Genomic DNA, 19,010 nt, shown 5'->3' with positions numbered 1-19,010 from the left:
TGAGGGGTCTAGCCATACTGACAGGCCACAAACCAGTCCATTTCCAGCCACTGATGATGTTCTTGCTTGTCAGGGCTGCCTTACGCGCCTTGCCATAGCATATAACGAAGTTTCTCTTGCCCACAACTGTACCAGCATCCCATTCAGCCAGTAATCCAAGCTCCTTCTTGTATGCTGCCTTGAGGGGCCCAATGTTACGGTCAGCTATCCGACAGTAGGGTCTGCTAACAGAAGCTGGGGATTGAGACGTAATAACAGTACACTTGGTCGTGGTCTGGGTCGTAGGTTATAGGCTGTAGTAGATCGGTCTTCAGAGGCTAAGGTGATCAGTCTTAGACTCAACAAGTAATTCGCAGTGAAGGTAAGCTGAGAGTATCCGTGAGGATGAATACTAAGTTGATTGCTGAAGAGCTATGGAAGTCTGACCATGAGCCAGGCTCAGGGTCATACTATATATATAAGTCTTATATGAACAGTTCTGCTTGTTCATGAGCGCTGTGCCCCTTGTCACTATGAGCGCTCATTCTAGAGTGGGATGAGCGCTCATTCTAGTCTCCACTGAGCGCTCATTGTGGGTCCCTTATCTATGCTCATTCCTTATCATCACGTGACCTGTACCATAGTTCTTCCGTTCCTGAGTGAGTCCCTGTTGTTCCCGTGAACCTGCAGAGTACAAATGTCCTGTCCTAGCCGCCCGACGCCCGAGTGGGTCGGTTAACTGTTATCCATGCATAACGGGTCGTAACACAATGGCATCGACCTTGTCCTAGACCCTTACAGGAATAAAGACCTCTGTTAACCACTTGACAGCTGTAGAGTCTGAAGTCCACCCATTTTCTGTAGCTGTGAACTTCCAGGATTCATATGGCGTCAGATCTAGAGGGAACCACTGCTGCTGGACACTCTTGCCCTTGTATATAACAAGTGGAGGCAGTGCCTTGCCAGTTGCAGAGACACACTCGATCAGAGATGTCCAAGCACGCGATCCAGGCTGTTTCTTGCGGATAGAACGAGTTTCTGATGATCCAAGGACAAGCCCATTTGATCCTCTGCCTTCTAGAATACCAGTCTCATCCATATTGTATCGATTGGAGGCCTTGATGGCCATGATCTCAGGTATGGCGAGGTGCTTGAACCATTGCCTGATTACATTAGTTGAAGCTCCATTGATACGCTGGGAATCGATTGCTCTGCTTCTTTGGACCCTTACAGATGGGTTTCTCTTAATAAAAGACTGCACCCAGTTCTTTCCAAGAGGCTGGGAGTCTCCATGGATCTGTAGGATGCGTTCAGCAAAATCCTTGAGTTGCTGATGGGTTGGAGGAAGGCCTAGGGCAGCCTGGATTCGAACCCATTCAGCCAGATGACTTTCCTGGGTTGGAGAAAGCCTTTGCAGATCAGAAAACGCTATATCTCGCGTCTGCACACCTCTGATCCGATTCTGTAGAGTTGAACGCGGCACACCATGCTCAAATGCAGCTTTTTTGACAGATGTACCGTTTGCGATAGCAGCAAGCGCCCGTAGGACGTCATCTTCGGAATATGAGGGCATCTGATGCTTATAAAGCTATATACCAAAAATGAAGTCAATTGGGTAAAGATTGATAAAGTTGTGTAGGTTTGAAGGTGGCGGGTATTCATGGCGGTGAGGCATTTTTGGGGTGCCCAAATGTGGGGGGTGCCCAGAAGTGGGTGTGGGACGTTATGCAATTATCGCGGCGGATTTCTTGATATCCAGGACCCATTATAACAGATACGACAGTATCCAGATGCAAACTGCTGCTGCGGCCGTCTGCAAAGTTGGCTACGGGATAGTGTCAGCAAGTGCAACATGGGACACCTCAAGTGGACAACCCACTCTCAACGAGGATCTCGCGCTTGGTGACTCTCCGCGACAGTTACCAAACATGACTAACGACGACCTTGCAAGGATAATCTTGGCTCATCTCGAAGCTGCCACTTATCATATAAGTGTAGATCCGACTATTCTGCCGGGTACTGGCGCATACGCCTCTTCATTCTTTCAATTACTAGCAGCCCATTTGAGGTTGACAAACGAAGATATGGACGCTCTTCTTCGACCGTCGTTTCTGGGAAAGCTATCCGCGACCATTGTCGAAGGCCTAGCGACCGAGATTACAAAAAGGGTATTGCTAATGCCAGACCCAGACGGGGAACCTGCCAAAGCTATCGTACGTATTAGCGAAAACCGACTACATCTCCGACAGTATACACTCTGGCCAATAGTTATCAGTTTCTTTCTCCTTTCGGTTTTCTGCATTACTCTCCTATTCACTATTCCCACTGGGGAAGACCAGCTTGACGTTACAGGATCCATCGCATCATTTGCATTGGTCCTTGTGAAAAGTCCATCTTTACTCATTGCTTTGAAAAACAATGGCCACTACAGAAGCAGCCAGCTCAAGGCAAAGTTGGAGAACATGCATTTTATAACTAAGTCTTCCCGTATTGGGCTGCAAATTGAGGCCTTTGGAAGTACTCGCGAAGTTCCCCCCCAAGACGGCCCGCGCAAGAAACGCCCATGGTTCCCTCTCCCGGTCAAGTCGCCCATAGTGGTGCTGACTTTTGGTTTGCCACTTCTCGCTATAATTCTTCTCGAGATTCTTCAATATCTATCTGAGAAACATGAAGGCATGTTAGGCCTTGATAGCAGTAGCTCGGCTACCTTGTCCTACGCTGTGAGACTGGCATCTACCCAGCTTGCTTTTCTCATTGCTACCTCATTCAACAACTTGGACTTTTCTATATCGGTCTTTACCCCATTCAGCTTTCTCAGCTTGGGCAACGCATCAGCCCAAGTAAGCATACTATGTCATTCGATAGGGATATCGCCTTTTCTCATTCTAGTTAGAAGTTTGCGTCTCCGCCAGTTTGGACCAGCGGCAAGTAATCTATCAACACTCTTAGCCAGTTTCTTGACTATTATTGTCTCTGGGCTATGGGTCATAGGAAATCCGATCCAGATTTCTTCAGCGTCTACGGCAACGGTCCAGGAATGGGATACGAATTGGCTTACAAACAACCATGACGACCGAGGAGCTATAGTCACACTCAACATCATCCGTCACGGCGGGGCCCAGACGAAGAGCTCAATGCAAGGCTACGATGTGCTCCCAAGAGTGTCTCTCGGAGCTACAACATCTCTTGACAGAGCCAACAACACATATAAGACGACAGTGCTTCGGCCGGTCTTAGATTGTGATTCTGCGCCCCAAGAAGATATTCTCATCACCCCAGTCGACCCTCAGGAGGTCGATGATGAGCTACATTATACGGTTGCATTCAACCGGACCTCTTCGCCTGGCTGTTCTTCTAACATCGAAATATACAAATACAGCCGAAACTATGGTTACGGCTCTCTACCAAAGTTCAGTCAACTCGTTGAAGCCTTCTGGGTCGGGCGGTACTGGGATGTTGAGCCGATGCCCGAACGGTCTGGTGGGGCATGCCCCTCAACTGCTATTTTCTTCGGCAAGTTGGGCGATACTCAAGGGAACGGTCCTTCCTCGAAAAATAACATCACTGCCTTGTTTTGCTCTCAGAAAATACAAGAGGTTCCAACAACAATCACCTACAGAGGCAATCCTAGCGACGTCAAAATTGATAACGTCCAGTTACATCTGGAGGAAGCCAAGTATTGGATGAATGGCACAATGAATTCGACGAGCCTAGCTTTTGAATTAGAGCAGTTCTTTCACAAAGGCCTTTCCACCAATTTTGCGACATATTCGAATGACGCAATTATCGAACGAGGATTTTTTGATTCCTTTTTCCTACATATTTTCTGGACTGGCCCACGAAAAGTTTCACCAAACGACCTCTTGGGACCATCAAACACCGGTGTACTCACCGAAGCAATCACTCATTCCGTCAAGGAGTACTTAGCGCACGTTATAGACCTAAATTTCCGGTCAGAACATTCTCAGACGTCAATCCAGGGCACATCGGTGCAGACGACGACCCGTCTCACAATCCACAAGATCTCGAAAATCATACTCCAGGCTTTACTAGCAGCAACAACAGTTCTCAGCTTTGTGGCGTACAGGCTAGTCAAAATACGGGGCACTTTACCCCGGAACCCTTGCAGCATAGCTAGCACTATGGGGTTTCTCGCCGACTCGCAGCTTTGCGACCCCAAAACTGGCATCTTACCCAAAGATGCTAGCCTCATGAACGAGCGGGAGCTACGGCAAAGTCTCCATGGATTTGTTTTCAGCCTGGGCTGGTGGGAGCGCTCGAGGGACAGCAACAACAGCAGGCCCACAACTCCTTCTGGAGAAGAGAGCAGTGACTTGGATGCTGGAGATCAGCAAGAGGTTTCTGAGAGCACATATTTTGGTATTGACGTCGGGCACACGAATGCATTGGGGTTCTCCAAGAAGGAACAGTAGGGGAAGAGAAATGGCGTTTGAAAGTACTCTGCCGCTCAACGTTTCATAGAATAACTCTCATATTTGGTGCCTACAAGCACCCCAATAGCCCCTTGCTGATGAGAGAAAGTAAGGTACCAGGATACGGTCCATTTTCAGGCACCCGCAGCTAAGGCTACAACTTGAATGATTTTGTTCGTTCTTGTTTGAACCCCCAAATTATGTCTTTTTGTCCATGTGTTTATTCGCGCTGCCCAACCGCCACTCAAATAATGCTAACTCGGGGCACTGTCGCCGGACGTGACCTGTAATACATTTTGTTCTTTTCAAACCAAGGCATTTCCGTTCTTCCCCGCTCATGACACAAAGTATAGTCAATGGCCATGGGAAGAACAAGATGCTAAAGCGCCAACGAGCAGATCTCTACTTTTCGGAGTGTGCAAGCTACTGACGACGTGCTTTACTGATCAAACAGGCGCTGATCTGATCGCGTAAACAGACTTCTCGATTCACTGGAAAACGGAGGACTTTCAATGTATGATCTGAGCTCTTTCCTTGAGTGTGTCCTCAATATATTCTGTCACCTGGTGGTGGCGCCTTGTTTGCCAATCTCTAAGCGTAGAACCATGTGACCAACCCGTAGGGTAAACATGTTAGTAACCCATGCTTCCGCGAATATTTCGCATATCATGTTTGAAGCAGAGCTCGATCGAAAGATAGGTCGCATTGCCGCGCAACCCGTCGGTCTTTGGTCCATGTATTCTTTTGAAAAGCGAAGCGTTGTCCACTTCGTTAAACTGGTATGATACGTTGAACGAATCTTGCTTTTCGTTTATGATGATCTGTTAGATTCAAATGCCCAAATACCCAAAAACAGCCGAGAAACGCATCAATAAGAGTTGATAGCGGAGGGACGATATGGCTCGTCATACATAGTAGCCCCTCATAAAAGCACTGCCCCTCATGAGAAAGGTGGCCACTACTATATGAGAGCCTCCTTGCCGCATTGCTGCTTGTATAACCACTGAATGAACGGCTGCATGAATCTATAAAGATCGCACTACTTGATCAGCTGACTTAATTTGGGAATAGCAGGTATAAAAGGCGAAAGACTAGATAAATTCAGGAGTTGGATTTGGTCTCTGTGTCTTCTTTGGCAAAATGGAATGGAGTCTTGGTCTCTCATTGCATTCATTTCATCTAGATACGCTCAGTCTCATAGGTTTCTCACGGGCGAGGTTGTACCCATGCCCTCTGGCTTAAAGCGCAGTTGCTGTCTTTACAAGTCCTTAGATGCTAAATGATCACAAAAAGGGCAGGCTAAATATGTGAAAGATGCTACTGGGTAGCTGGAGTGGTGTATGTTGAAAGATGCGAACAAAGCTTCATTTTATGCTTCTGGGTTTGTCTCTCATCATTAAGCGTATCGTCAATGAAACTTGCTTTGTGGTCCGCATGTTTAGAAACCCTCTGATGTTAACATCATCTCTTGTAACCTGGAGAAGTACATCCAGCATAACAGCACTTCATGCTTCTAACACAGGGAGCTGTGTCCATGCAATCATCTCCACCCACGTGTTACATTCCTCACAACATACATAATCCGGCGCAAAATTACAATTTGCGAGAGAACCAAGCAAGGCACAATGAGTATTCGAATCCCCGTTGGGTTATCGGCTGAATGTAGCGTTTGGTGTCTGCAATGGCAGTTTACACAGCTAGGTGCGTTCAAATGTCCACAGGTCTGAGGTCCCAGAAGAGTGAACCGCTTAATCATCCCGAATACATCGTCACATGTAGTTGAAAGGGTGACGGAAAGCAGCGCCTGACACCCTTTACATCACGCTCAACAGTTCTCAAGTCTATAAGAATCTCTGTGTGTAGGTTGTCGAATTACATCTTAGAATAGGCTGCGAATTCTAATCTTTTGCACGAAGATGTAGCAACTAATACATTGTCTGTTTGGATGCCTTCTCTGGCGATAAACGCACAGTCTTTAAAAAGTCTCTCCTATTAAGAAGAGACAGTTAACAGCATCTAAGCAAAGGCTGCTAAAGAGCAGGAACGCTGGTTCTGAAGCTAGGTAGCCTATCATGCCACCGATGCAGGGGAGTATAAAAAGAAGCCGCCCGTTTCAACCATCAGCATCTCATCACAGAGGCACAATCATACCGTTTGGTTGGTAATTGAGTTATCATTCCACAATTCTTTGTTATTATAGCTCAAATAACATGATAATGCAAGCGGTCACCTCCCTGGCCCCAGGACTTTCTCACATATTGCTTGTTGGCGGTGTGCCTTGACACCTCTGCGCAGTGGGATCCCAATAACACAAGAACGATGCTGGAGACTGGTGCCCAGAGTCCAGAAAGCCGACAGCGCTACACACTAACTGAGAGAACACTTCCTCCTGGGCTAGAAACAAAGTGTCCCTGGGAACTTCACATCGTACAAGAAACATTACCACCATCTGATTGGAGTGAGCAAAAGAATCTTTGCTTTGGAGCACTTAAATACATGTCTTGTTCATTGTCGACGACTTGGTCGTAAATCCAGAGACTCTCCCCTGTCGATCTTGTGAGGTTCTACTGCTAGCTGTACCGTCTCTACCGCCCCTGAAATTACACAGAACTCAGCTTCGCAGCAATAGGGGAAACTACTAAGATTTCTATTCATGCCGATAACCTGGGCACGTCTAGCCAGCTTGATGTTTACAATAGTCTAGACAAAATACCTAACATCGGACCGCAGTACATAGGTATGAAAGGCAGGCCAGTGCGTGTCAAGAGCGTGCATCAATAAAGCCTAAGTTCCTCACATCAAATTGGAGAGCAAATGAGACTGTTCCCTGTATACCTAGTGATTCAGTATCAACCGCCGCGGTAACAGTCATGGGGTTCATGATGGACGGCTACCGGGAAGCCAACCCCATCGAGAATGTATGGGGATGAACAAACGAAGAGTGCCGCAGGGTAGCAAAGATGGCGGACGTTGATCCGAGACGTTGCCCGACCCCCTCGGCATCGAAAGTCACGGATGCTGTCCGTCTGCCTGAGGCTGGACATGATTCCCCATCCTGCCAGAAGCAACAGACTCGATCGGTAACGATGATTGTCAGGTTTCCGAGATAGCCCAGTCCTTTAGACCTTAAATACTGGCATACCATTCAACACATTCAGCACCAACAGCAAACGGACACCCAGCAGTTCAATACAACCAGTATGAAATTCGTCGTGCCATCATCTCGCTGCATGTTGTTACATCCTTGGTATACACATCCACACCTTGCTTCACCTCACTAATCCAAACATACACCCACCTACCCAGCCCACTCACTCACAGTGACCTCGCAAGAGAGGAGATGAAAGAACCTGTTTGTTTGTTTCGGGACGTCGATTCGTGAACCATTGTGCTGCTGCCTTTGTTGTATTTGGTGCTTTTTGTGTGTGTGCTGTCCACCCTCAAACCCAATCCATCCATGCCCCCCGCCTCCTGTCGCCGCAATTACCACAATGTATCCCTGACTCTCCATCCTGTCGCTTCCACGAAGAAAACCGGCTGCTGTTGTTCTTTATTTTCTCTTGCGCTCGAGGGCATCCATCTTCTCCTCCAATGCCTGGACGTAGTTGGTCACGCGCTGGACGGCGGCCTGGAGTGACTGTGGCATGAAACTGGTCAGCTTTACTTCATCCCCTCGAAAGCGCTGGAAAGCAGAAAAACGACAACGAGAAGGGAATTCTCGAAAAGTAAAAAGAACAAGATGCGCCACACTGGAAGGGCAAAGTCTACTAAGAAAATATGGGAAAATGCCCCCTTCTGCAGCGTGCAAGAAAAGGATGTTCAACCGGCTCCTCTGAAACCCTCGGATGGAGGAGAGAGAAAGACAAAGAAGAGACATGCAGAGAGCCGGCGCGGGGGCATATCGGGAGTCAGAGAGACAATATCAGATGCAAAGACGCACGTAGATATCCTCCGTCAGGAGCTCGTTCGAGGTTTTGTATTCTTGGAGGAGGTACGAGTAGACGCCGGCGCCGGCGAGGGAGCTGCCGAGGAAGAAGCCGAAGAGACTGCGGAAAGCATTGAGGTTAGCGCTATGTCCATCTCCTATGAAGCCCAAGAATATATAGTGGCGTCTGCGACTGCGACCTGCACGTGAGGCCGATTGAGTCCCCCTAGCGGGCATGACGTAGGGCAGCTGGAGGCGAACTCGACGAAGCTCGGCCGGACGGGGGGAGGGAGGACACTCACCCTCCACGGAAGGCACCGACGGGTTTCCGGGCAGGCAGAGGAGCGGCGGCGGCGTCGCGCAGGGCGGAGGAGGTCTGGAAGGAGCGGGCGGCGCGGATGGGCAGGCCGGAGGCGCGGGGGAGCGCGCGGGAGAGGATGCGGGAGGACATTGTTGCGTCGTGTGTCGTCGGGCGTTCGATTCGGGGAGGTTTCGTGTGCGTGCGACCGGGGCGAGAGGTGAGTTCTGGTCGCTCACGAGGTTTGCTCGGTTCTGTGTGTCGTGGTGAGAAGGGAGAAAAAAAAAATAAGAGCTCGCAACCCGGTGGTGGAGGCAAGATGGGATGGGGGGGGTGTGGTGTATGCAATGGAGGTTGGAATTGCAGGTTCGGGTCGGTCGTAAATTGGGCGGGAAGCTATGGTTCGGCTAATGCTTGTTGCGCAGGTAGGTAGTCGGTGCTGCTTGGGCTTGGCTCTGCCGCTGCGCCGCCCATTACCTCAGGTACCGTTGTCCTCCGTCAGCGCCGGCCACGGCGGGATTAGCCGGGAAGCCATTGGGCACAGCCCATTGGTCAGAAATTTCGAGGTTTTTCGGTGTCTGGGGGATTTGCTGTCTGGGGGTGGTGGCTTCATGGCCCACTGAAGGGGGGGTTCGGAAGGGGTGCTTCTCTTACAAAGCTCCGGCACTTGGTCGGCGTTTTGCGACCTGGGAAAGACGATGATGACGTCTTATGGGTGAAGAATCGAATGGCAGTTGCATAAGTGTCGAAATTGGGGCATTATTTGACTTTTCATGAAATATCTCTTAGCTATTCTTACTACGCACTCACTAAGGAGCTCTCAATTGTTGTCGCCAGCCACGCCTCATTGGCCAAAATTACCCCATCACCAATTTCCTCAACTCTGATTCGTCACAAAAAAGTCGAGCTTCTTGACCACCTACCGAGGCGTCCTGCACCAACGCTCAACTCTAACATCTACACACCCAACCCCGAAGCCAAAAGATGAACAACTTCGGCGTCTACGAGCTCGCAAGCGCAAAGACGACCTCCGCCCCGGGATGGGCCTACGTCCCCGACACGGGCGTCAACCCCGCCGCCGCCGCCCTCCAGCCCGCGAACCGCAAACGCGTCGCCCGCACCAAGGCGAACCCTTCCGCCTCCGACCTCAACGTCCGGCAGGAGGCCAAGATCCGCAAGGAGCTCGAGGCCTTGGACAAGGACTGGGGCAGGGACGCGACAATTCCCATTCCTGCTAAGGGTGGCAGCAGAGGTGAGCTTTTCCATTACAAGTACATAGGCACCCCCGGCTTACCACAAACGAACAAAAGCAGCCCAGACGAAAAGCACACCAAACGTCCGCAAAATCCTCCAGTCCCAAAAGACATTCTCAAACCACCTCGACGACCACCTCGCACACATCTCCCACGCAGAAAACACCCCCGCGCCACACCCGAACCAGCACACTGCGAAGCCTGCGAACAAACCACCCCACCCGAACCAGCACACAAAGCGCAACGCCGCCAAGCGCTCAAAGACATCAACCCCAAAACCCGCACCCGTACCCGAGCCAGAAGACGTCGAAATGGCGGCCGCGCCGCCCGCCCTCGGGGATTCTTCAGGCGGGGGGCCGGTCCTCGCGCCCTACGACAAGCCGCTCCCGCCAGCGCACCCGGGCGACGAAGACCCGCTGCTCGTCTCGCGCGTGCCCGAGCCCCCGACGGACGAGGAGCTGCGCTGGCTCCTCGCGCAGCCGATGCTGAGCTTCTGGGACGCGCGGGCGGAGTGGGCCGACGAGGATACGCGGTACCCCGAACGGACGTTCTGCGAGGTCTGCGGGTACTGGGGCCGGGTGAAGTGTATGAAGTGCGGGACGCGGGTGTGCGCGCTGGACTGTTTGGAGACGCACCGTGAGGAGTGCGCTACGAGGTATGGGTATTGAGGAGGGATCCACGGATTGTGTTATAAGATCTGGTACTTTTTATGTTTTTTACTCAAGGAGGTTCTGGGAGCTTCGAGATGGCGTTCATGATACCCCACATCAAGTTGTTTTGAGAATGGAACGAATTGTTTTGACTTGAGCCCGTGGATTGATTCATCAGTTCCTAACGGAATGCTTTTGTACATGTAAAGACGACCTTCTGGCCACCGTGATATATACAGCCGAAGCTTCAACCAAGCCGACCACGGCTCGAATCCTCCAACAGGTGTTCAGATCTTCTACCGTCCGAAGAGCCGAGCCACGGTACAGCCAGAGCAAGAGTTCCTAACCAAAGAAAACCCCTCCTCGAGAATATAAAATTGTGTCGAACAGAGAAAAATGAAAAAGATACACACGCCTTGCTCAACGTCCCCTCACCCGCCGCCAGAACATTTAGGCTTGAAGCTGTATTACAGCTCGCCAGACGGAGGCATGGCCTCGAGGATGAACTCGACGTCGCCGGAGGTGGCGCCGCCGGAGCAGGTGGCGCGGACGCTGCCGGTAGGGCACTTGTCGCGAGCAGCGCGGACGCACTGCTCCCACTTGTTCTTGGAGATGTTGATGGTGGCGCCTGCGGTTGTGGGCTTGATGGTGAAGCGGGCGGAGCCGGACTGGCCGACGGTGGTGGACGGGTTGCCCTTGCAGGCGGTCGCGGAGCCAGAGATGCCGCCGCAGATGGCGAGCTCGGCTGAGTTTGCGTCGTGGGAGACGATGTGGCTGGGATGTGTTAGTACATGATTATTGGATGCAATGGTGTTGCGGGTGTTTGTGTAAGTTGGAAAGTGGGGTTTGAATATGATCATGGGAGGAAATGATGTAAGTGAAGACATACGCGTTGCGGTCGATGCACGTCGCCTCCAACACGGCAGCCGGGTTAACCTCCGTCTGGGCGCGCATGCCGAGGACCTCAAAGTGCTGCTGGGGCACGGTGAAGCGCGGCCAGTGACGGTGCTGAGCCGGGGCGGCGAGGGCGGCCGTCGCGGTGAGGAGGAGGACGAAGGTGTGGACGAGCATGGTGAACATTGTTGTTTGCTGTCGTTGATAGGTGGTGGTCTCGAAGTGTTTCGGGTTTTGGTGTAAATGAGGTTGAGGTTCTGAATCGTTCTCGAACAAGCCACTGATTCTCGAGTCCTTCTCTGCGAGATCGTTTCGTTTCGTTTCGGTTGCGAACTCGGAATGTCTCCTTTCTTTTTCTTCGTTCAGGTGGCTTGACTTCACTTGCGATGGTATTTCGAGAATGACTGAAAAGTGCTGGGACGTTTTGACTCGTTTGGATGCTTGTCGAAAAAAAGAACAAGGTCGACCTCTCGGGAGGGAAAGAATGGAAAAACGGATCACAGATCGTCGGTTGGGAAAGAAAGAAAGGAAGTGACGGTCAACAGACTGTCTTGTTTGCGTGTTTGGCTGGAAAAGAATGTGGGAAAGTTCACAAAACAATTCAAAGATGGAAGGAGAGAAGAAGGAAAGGGAGCCTAGGAAAGGAAGCACGATGAAGGAGGAAGGGCACGCCACTAAGTAGTGGTTAGCTTGTAACACAATCTTCAAAATTTCTCCTTCCTTCCTTCCTTCCGTCCCTTGGCCCTTTCCTTCCCGCTCACACTAAAGTCTGGGATCTGGGGAGGGGAGGGGGGTGTGGCCTTGGCTCAGCCGATGGTTATTTTCTTGCAGTTGAACCCGTTTGTCTGTTCAGGTTCCCAAATCAAATCACACCAGACCCCGGTTCCCAGGTTTTTTTGGACCGGGCTTCTCCATGTTTGCGCAATGAAAAGGGTGGCCACTGGCAATCGGACTGATGGGGCCACACCGATATGGGATGGAGTCCACCACCTGCCTCCCCTGTCGGGAAGGTAAGTCAGACGGATATTGTTCATCAGTCATGTTGTACCTGTTGTAACTGCACAGATGGTGCTGGCGTACCTGCGATACGCAAGCGCAAGCACAAGATCACCAATGGAGAATTCGAACCGCGCGGACATCGAGCTTCTGACGACACGCATCGCTCCTGCGCTGCTGTGGAGAAGGGGAGCCAGGTTTGACTTGACACTTGGCGTGGACTCAGAGAGAGGTCGTTGCGCGATGGTGGCTTGGGGCCGGCAGCTTCGAAAGTCACAGGTTCACGACCTGTCTTTTTTGGCAGGTCGTCCCCATTAACCTTAGTACCGTTAGGCTAAACCTCGAGTCACCACTTCATTGGGCCTGGAGCCCAAGGTCAGGGGGGGCTCTTTAGTCGCTATCCCGGATCGACGGTTGGCGCTGGGCTGGTGCTCTCGGCGCATGAGGTTCGATAGGTTCGATACCGGGCGGTGCGTGCGCAGGGGTCTTCCTCTCTGGATGTCATGTCATGGGCAGGAATTCAGACGGGGGCAAGGGGACGGTGATGAGCGCAACCGACGTCGAGCACGACACTGAGAGTTGCGGAAGGTCGGGAAGCGGAAAGGGGAAAGGGGAGGAACACAGGAACAAGTTTCGGTGATCACTCGCAAGGCCAGCAGGCGGCCACAGGCGTTGCTCACAGGCGGGCCAGTTGTCTTCGGCGGCGCCCATCCGGAGTCGCAAAGTGAAACATGGGCCCCCCATGCCGTTCGGTTCAGACGACGAGGTGCCATTTTAAGGCTTCTGAAACTCGAGCGGTGGGGCCATCCCGGTATTCCCGCGAATCTCCACCGTCTGACAAGAACACTGCAGGCTCGCACTTGGGTCCCTCCGGCGCGGTAGCGACTACCACCTACCGCAGTCGTGCGTGTGCTCCGGGGATGCGAAGAGGGGAAGAGGAATCGGGCCTCGACCTCCCTCTTTTGGGCTAACTAGTTTCGCGATCTTGAACGTTGGAGCTATCACCAACCACAAGTGCCGCGGGGTGCGCGATGATGTGACGAAGGGGATAGCGAAACCCTTGGCTGAGGCTTAAGATAGCTTGGCTATCCCGTTCTGCTTTGCTCTGGTTATTGCGTGCCTGGGTTGGTTGGCTGATTCGTGGTGGCTGATTCGCTGTAGCTTGTCAATAGGATGCGCCGCGATATAGAGCAGATCCCCGAGAATAGGCACAGAGTGCAATCCATCTGTGACAACCATGCTGAAGTCACGTCTATCCAAGCTTGCTGATCTTTTGTTTATCAGACACCTTAGCGAACCTTGAAAAACCCAAAGTCCCGCACGCGCCGTCCATAGCTCCCGGCATTCTGGGTTGTATTCAATTGTCATCGAGGAGGCGGCGCAAACGAGTTCGTGCAAACAAAGTACACTACCGAGAAGCCCTTACAGTAGGAGCTCTTGGCCCTGACAATCCCGAACAACTCCTCCTTTGATATTTCTTGTTTCATTGCCCTTGGCTGCGGTAGAAAACTTGAAAATGTGTCCTCTTGGCTTTTTGGTGATTGTGTGTTGTGAAAAGCCCGCAAGCAAGTCATTTTTCGTAAGACCTTGCGAGAAGAACGTCAATTCGGCAACGCAGCGCCGGTCGGTATTTCGCAACAGCCCACTTCAAAAGGCCCTGCTCCATCGATCGGCTCTGGTCTGGTGGTTCCTTTTTCCCTTCTCCATGTTTCGTACAGATTAAGCCGCTGGACGCCCCTCTCTTGAACCCGCCCAGGGTGTCGGTTAGGCGAACCGCTCTTCAGCGCACTGCGGACGCTGCGGACGGTCCGGGTTCCACTGGGACCAGCCCAGCCGAACTTTACTTGAAGACTTGACAAGTGAGCCTAAAATACTGTCTTGGGCTGAAGCTTTTTTCTCGTAAATTGAGTACGAACTTTTGGGACGGAGGAGGATATCGTTTCCCAGAATAACAGGTAGATAATCTATCGCGAAAGTGAAGGACCCGCTGCTCTGCCAAGAAAATGAGCCTTATGGCCCGTCCCCTTAGTCAGTTCTGCAGGGGGCGGATAGTGATTGATATTAACATGCGTTCAAAGCCTCATAGCTCATGACTTTTTCCTTTCCGCCATCCTGGCAATCAGTTTTCCTGCAAGTTGTTCATCGAGAAAGCAACGTAATGCTCTGTTGGCAAAGCACCCAAAAACATTTGTCATGAATCTTCGGAGGCGACCAGTTGCTGGCTTGAATCAGTTTTGCTTCTTTCTTTGGCCGCATAATCCGCAGACCCCGAAGTCGCCGGGGTTGAGATGTTGAGTGCTATGGCACAGCTCACGGTCGCACCGCCAGGAGTTCGGCACGCTTGCCGGGTCAAACACGTGGGAGCAAATCTCGCAGGTTATCGAGAGGAGCGGGTTCTCAAAAGAGCACACTCCACAGCGGATATACGAAGGCGCTGCTCTTGTGTGATCGGTAACTGATAACGGACGCATCGGCGAGCTCGGACGGCCGGCTGGCAATGGCCGCGAATCGTCATCTGCTTCTCTCTTGACCGGCGGTGGTGCGCTCTCAATCTCCGAAATCGGCACTGGCTCGTCTTCAACGCCTTCTTCCTTTTTGACTCTCGGCGGGGATGTTTGCTTTGAGACTCGATCCGTCGTGGTATTTCGCTTCTCTTGCTTTGGCTTGTTTGCTTTAGCTTGAGCTGCCGATGCCGAGGGCTCGTCTTCGCGTTTGAAACTGAGATGTGTTTGTCGCCACTGTTTGACGGATGCGCGCAGCTCTAGGAGCTCAGTCTGCGCATCCTGATCGTCAGGGTTCTCGTCCTCGCAGACCTTTATCATCCCGCGACCCTTGCCGTCAAGCATCTTCCTGCCGTCGATATCAACGGCGTCCTCGGACTTGATATCCACCGGGTCGTCCTCGTACTCGCTCTCCGTGCTGTCCTCCTCGTCTTTGACTATGAAGTCCTCCTGAGGTTCCTTCTTCTGCTGGTCGAAGCGCGCCAATGCTGCCGCTGCTCGTAATTCGCGGCCTCTGGCACTCCCAGCCACGCGAGGTTTTGCTTGAGTGCGCTTGCCGCCCTCCAGCTTGACCTTCGTCTCCTCATCCGCACCGAGCGCAACGCCGTTTGCGCCAAACTTCTTGAGAATCCGACGTTCCTTCTGTTCTTTGTAGGAGAGCTTGGGCTTGGCCTTCCTCTTGCGACCACGCGAGCGATATGTTCCGCCACAGAGATGCTCCGGCAGTGGCTCGCTAGGAAGTGCCACGTTGTTCTGGAATTCGCCCGTCTGCAGCAAGGTGCCACGACCCCAGATGCCCTCGCCGGTGTAGCCTCGCCGCCATAAGCCTCTCATCTGCTCGGCGTACTGATTCCTGACGGCCCAAAATGCTCTGGAGTGATTCATTTGTTTGCAGTGCGCCAACCTAGAAGATGGTGAGATACGGGATGCCGTCTTCGAACAGTGCGTACATACTCGTGCATCATGACCATCTGGACATACTCAAAGGGAAGCCATCTCCCAGAGCGCGACTTGAGAACCAGCTGCACGATTTCGCCGGCATTGAAGTTTCTTCCGACAAACTCAGGGTTCGGCTCATACTCTTCCAATGACATCACCGATAGGTGGTTTTCTTTCATGATGGGTACTTTTCTCGGTCAGCCAGGTTCCTCGGGCTGCATCATGTGGGAGACTGACAGCATTGCGCCGCAATTCTCTCCAGATAGTCCTGGGCGATTTTCTCGCCTGGGCCCTTAAGCGGTTTGATGAAGATGATGCGATCATTTGGGTGCGAGCGCTTCGCATTGAGCCGCTGGATGCCGATCGGCATGGTGGGCTGAAGATGAACACAAACGACAGCTTAATCCCCAAACCGCAGATGTACGAAATCCGGAGATCATGGGATTCCAAATCGCGGAGTGCTTGGCTGGTTTTCTGGTTTCACGCGTTTGCTTGAAGTGGCTTTTGCGACAGAGGACGCAGCTGCCTGCGGAGGGGCGATAGTGCAGAGACGCGGGGTCACGTGCGGCACTTCAGTGGTCAGGTAGGTGCATCGAATCGAAAGGTCAACCCTCCAACACCTCCGTTTTGCTATACTCTCAACGAACATTTTCATGATTTCTATCTGGCTGGATATTTGATGAATCATCGTCTCTTTGCACCACCAGACGCATCGCCCCTCTCAGCAAGCGATACAACCTCCTGGATGCCAGCAGCTTCCTGCTCCTCTTCCAGAGCCGTGATCTCCTCTCGGCAATCCCACCACTTCTCCTCGCTGAGCTCGAAAGCCTTCGCCTTGATTTCCTTGATGGCGAGTGTCTCTGGTTGGATGTTCTTCCACCGCAAGTTGGTCATAAGAATCTCCTGCCACTCCGCGGTGGTACGCACGAAGAAGTCACGACGGGACTCGAAAGGCTGTGTGGTTGTTAGAGCGAGGCTTGATTTCGGTGCTTGCAGGGTGTTACTCACTCTAGGATGAGGGAGGCCGTCATCGACAGTCTCCTCTGTGGCCTCTGTATCGTCATCCTCCGTGGATGCCGCCGCGGTGGTTTCAGAACCGGCAACAGACGCTTCGTCGACCTTCTTCTTGCGCTTGCTTTCCGTGTGCAGCCTCGGCTTCTCCTCTTCCTCCATCTCCTCATCCTCATCCTCGTCGTAGTCTTCATCATCTTCGTCGTCCTCGTCGTCTTCGTCTTCATCCTCGGAATCCTATGCAATGTCAGTATGGGAACGGAGAGAAGGTTCTCGAATGCGCTCACGATCCAGTCCTCGACGGGCCTGTTGAAGATCTCCTTGCATCCATCCATCTTTCCAAGATCCACGGCATATAGATCGTCGAATGTAAACTCACGATCCTTCTGCTCGAACGTGCCACCATAGATGTAAAGCACATCGTCCTGGACGGCAAGCTGGGCGTTGAATCGCTGATGAGGTAGCTCCATGGTGATGGGCATCTCCCTCAAAGGCTTAACTTCCTCCTCGGACTCCTCCTTCTTGTCAAGCTCCATGTCCTCGGCGTCCTCCAAAGACTTGCCCGTCTCCAGAGCGGCTAGCTGTCTGAGAAGCTCCTCCTCTCGATCCTGGGCTCTATTGCGACGGCCACCGCGCTGTTCAACGACTTGCTTCTTTTGTTGACGGGCCTTGCGGAGAACCAGCGGGAAGAAGCGATTACGCTCAATGTTCCATGCAAACAACTCCCTGAAGAACTCGCTGTCTATGCCCTCTTCACTCTGCTCCACGTCATGCACACCTCCAAACAGAATGCCACGTCCCTTGTGCCATGTCATGGTGGAACCCGCTCGCTTGGGGTTAGGAGCATTGGCAGGCTTCTTGCGTCGTTCCCAGCGGACAACGGGAGGGGCGGTGGCCGGTGAGCCTTCAGCGGGCAGAGACATTCTGAGGAAGAAGCAGTCATCGTGAACCATGGGTTTCAGGATGTTCCTCTGCCCCTGAGCAGAGCCCTTGGCTTGCTTGTTGGCTGCAACCGTGGCCTTGACTCTGGAGTAGCCTCCGTAGAGGACCGCTCCCTGCTCGTGGGGGAGCAGTGTGAAGGATGATCTAGGGTCAGGCTTCAACTGAGCCGGAGGCAACGTTGGGCTGAACCACGAGAAGTTCTGGGTATCAAAGATCCACAAGTCGGCGAGATACTTGGTCTGGTTTGACGTATCTTGGAAACCACCGAACAGAATGATGTACTGCTTCCAGTATGTCATGCGGTGACCACTTCTCGCCGGAGGTGTCTTGCCCTTGCATTCAATCTTTGTCCATTCTCTCGTGGCAGGCTCCAGGCGCCAGAAGTCCGAGTAGTGGTGGAAAGTACCCTGCTTCGGCGAGGAGAACTCTCCGCCAAACAGGTAAATGTGGTTCGGGTTGGAAGCCCGAGTCCACGCATGTCCGGAGCGCGGCAGCGGCGCATTCGGCGACGTCACGGTCCTCCACTCATCGCGGTCAATATAGTAGATGTGCAAGTCATTGAAGAACTGCGCCAATGCACCGTTGAAGTACTCGCCACCAAAGAGCAGCAAATTGTTGCGATCACAGGGCGAGGCCATGAGTGTGGAGGCAGAACGAGCTTTAGGGGGCGCCTCAGCCACAGTCTCGGTGATCTTGAGGAACTGCTCCTGCTGCCTCTTGTACTCCTCAAGCACTTGCTCGAGATCCACGTCCTCAGCATCGCTGCCCTCGAGCTTCGCAGCCTTGGTCTTGGCCTTCTTTTCACCCTTGTTGGCTTGCTTTGCCTTCTTTGCGGCCTACTCCATGTCCAAGTTAGGCAAGGTGGAATGGAAGCTTGATCATGTTGGTGAGGGACGTACTGCCTTGGCCGCCTTCTCGTCGCTCTTGCCGCCCTTCTTAGCCTTGGCCATTTTGGGTGGTCTTAAAAAGTGCAGTGATAAAGCGCGGGCAAATTATTGTTGACTTTTGTGACGTCGGCGGGGTGAATGGTGGGATGAGACGATGGTGGGGTTCATCACGCTGGAAATTTTCATGTCGAGTGAGTGAGGGGCAAATCAGATCGAGCGTACAGTTCAATTATCCCCGCAATCACTGTGTTTTCCTCGCATTGATGAGGTTTATTTACAGTGCGAAAATCAGCCATATGTAA

The 19,010-nt window shown here is 52.2% G+C and overlaps 5 protein-coding genes across 5 annotated transcripts; 1 reads left to right on the top strand and 4 right to left on the bottom strand.

Moving 5' to 3' along the window:
- Positions 1 to 7,962: 7,962 nt before the first annotated feature.
- On the bottom strand, positions 7,963 to 8,788 carry CGGC5_v000944 (uncharacterized protein; the record flags this gene model as incomplete). Its single annotated transcript, XM_032019981.1, has 3 exons — positions 7,963 to 8,049; positions 8,353 to 8,458; positions 8,640 to 8,788. 3 exons carry the CDS (start codon positions 8,786 to 8,788, stop codon positions 7,963 to 7,965), a joined length of 342 nt encoding a protein of 113 aa, XP_031882743.1.
- Positions 8,789 to 9,619: 831 nt separating this feature from the next.
- On the top strand, positions 9,620 to 10,556 carry CGGC5_v000943 (uncharacterized protein; the record flags this gene model as incomplete). Its single annotated transcript, XM_032019983.1, has 2 exons — positions 9,620 to 9,887; positions 9,949 to 10,556. The coding sequence occupies 2 exons, from the start codon at positions 9,620 to 9,622 to the stop codon at positions 10,554 to 10,556; spliced, it is 876 nt and encodes a 291-aa protein (XP_031882889.1).
- Positions 10,557 to 11,005: 449 nt separating this feature from the next.
- CGGC5_v000942 (uncharacterized protein) lies at positions 11,006 to 11,609 on the bottom strand (the record flags this gene model as incomplete). Its single annotated transcript, XM_032019985.2, has 2 exons — positions 11,006 to 11,312; positions 11,428 to 11,609. 2 exons carry the CDS (start codon positions 11,607 to 11,609, stop codon positions 11,006 to 11,008), a joined length of 489 nt encoding a protein of 162 aa, XP_031882888.2.
- A 3,047-nt stretch (positions 11,610 to 14,656) lies between these two features.
- Positions 14,657 to 16,238, bottom strand: CGGC5_v000941 (DNA-dependent metalloprotease WSS1-like protein; the record flags this gene model as incomplete). The annotated part of the gene is made up of 3 exons (XM_032019986.1): positions 14,657 to 15,833; positions 15,884 to 16,055; positions 16,106 to 16,238. 3 exons carry the CDS (start codon positions 16,236 to 16,238, stop codon positions 14,657 to 14,659), a joined length of 1,482 nt encoding a protein of 493 aa, XP_031882887.1.
- A 314-nt stretch (positions 16,239 to 16,552) lies between these two features.
- Positions 16,553 to 18,771, bottom strand: KEL3 (Kelch repeat-containing protein 3; the record flags this gene model as incomplete). The annotated part of the gene is made up of 4 exons (XM_032019987.1): positions 16,553 to 16,822; positions 16,877 to 17,116; positions 17,167 to 18,657; positions 18,721 to 18,771. The coding sequence occupies 4 exons, from the start codon at positions 18,769 to 18,771 to the stop codon at positions 16,553 to 16,555; spliced, it is 2,052 nt and encodes a 683-aa protein (XP_031882886.1).
- Positions 18,772 to 19,010: the final 239 nt, after the last annotated feature.

Source organism: Colletotrichum fructicola (genome assembly GCF_000319635.2).
Source record: "Colletotrichum fructicola Nara gc5 chromosome Unknown KSG_Nara_v1_contig01, whole genome shotgun sequence".
Lineage (NCBI taxonomy): Eukaryota > Fungi > Ascomycota > Sordariomycetes > Glomerellales > Glomerellaceae > Colletotrichum > Colletotrichum fructicola.
Note: the sequence above shows the minus strand (reverse complement) of the source record. Positions and strands in the feature narration are given on the sequence as shown.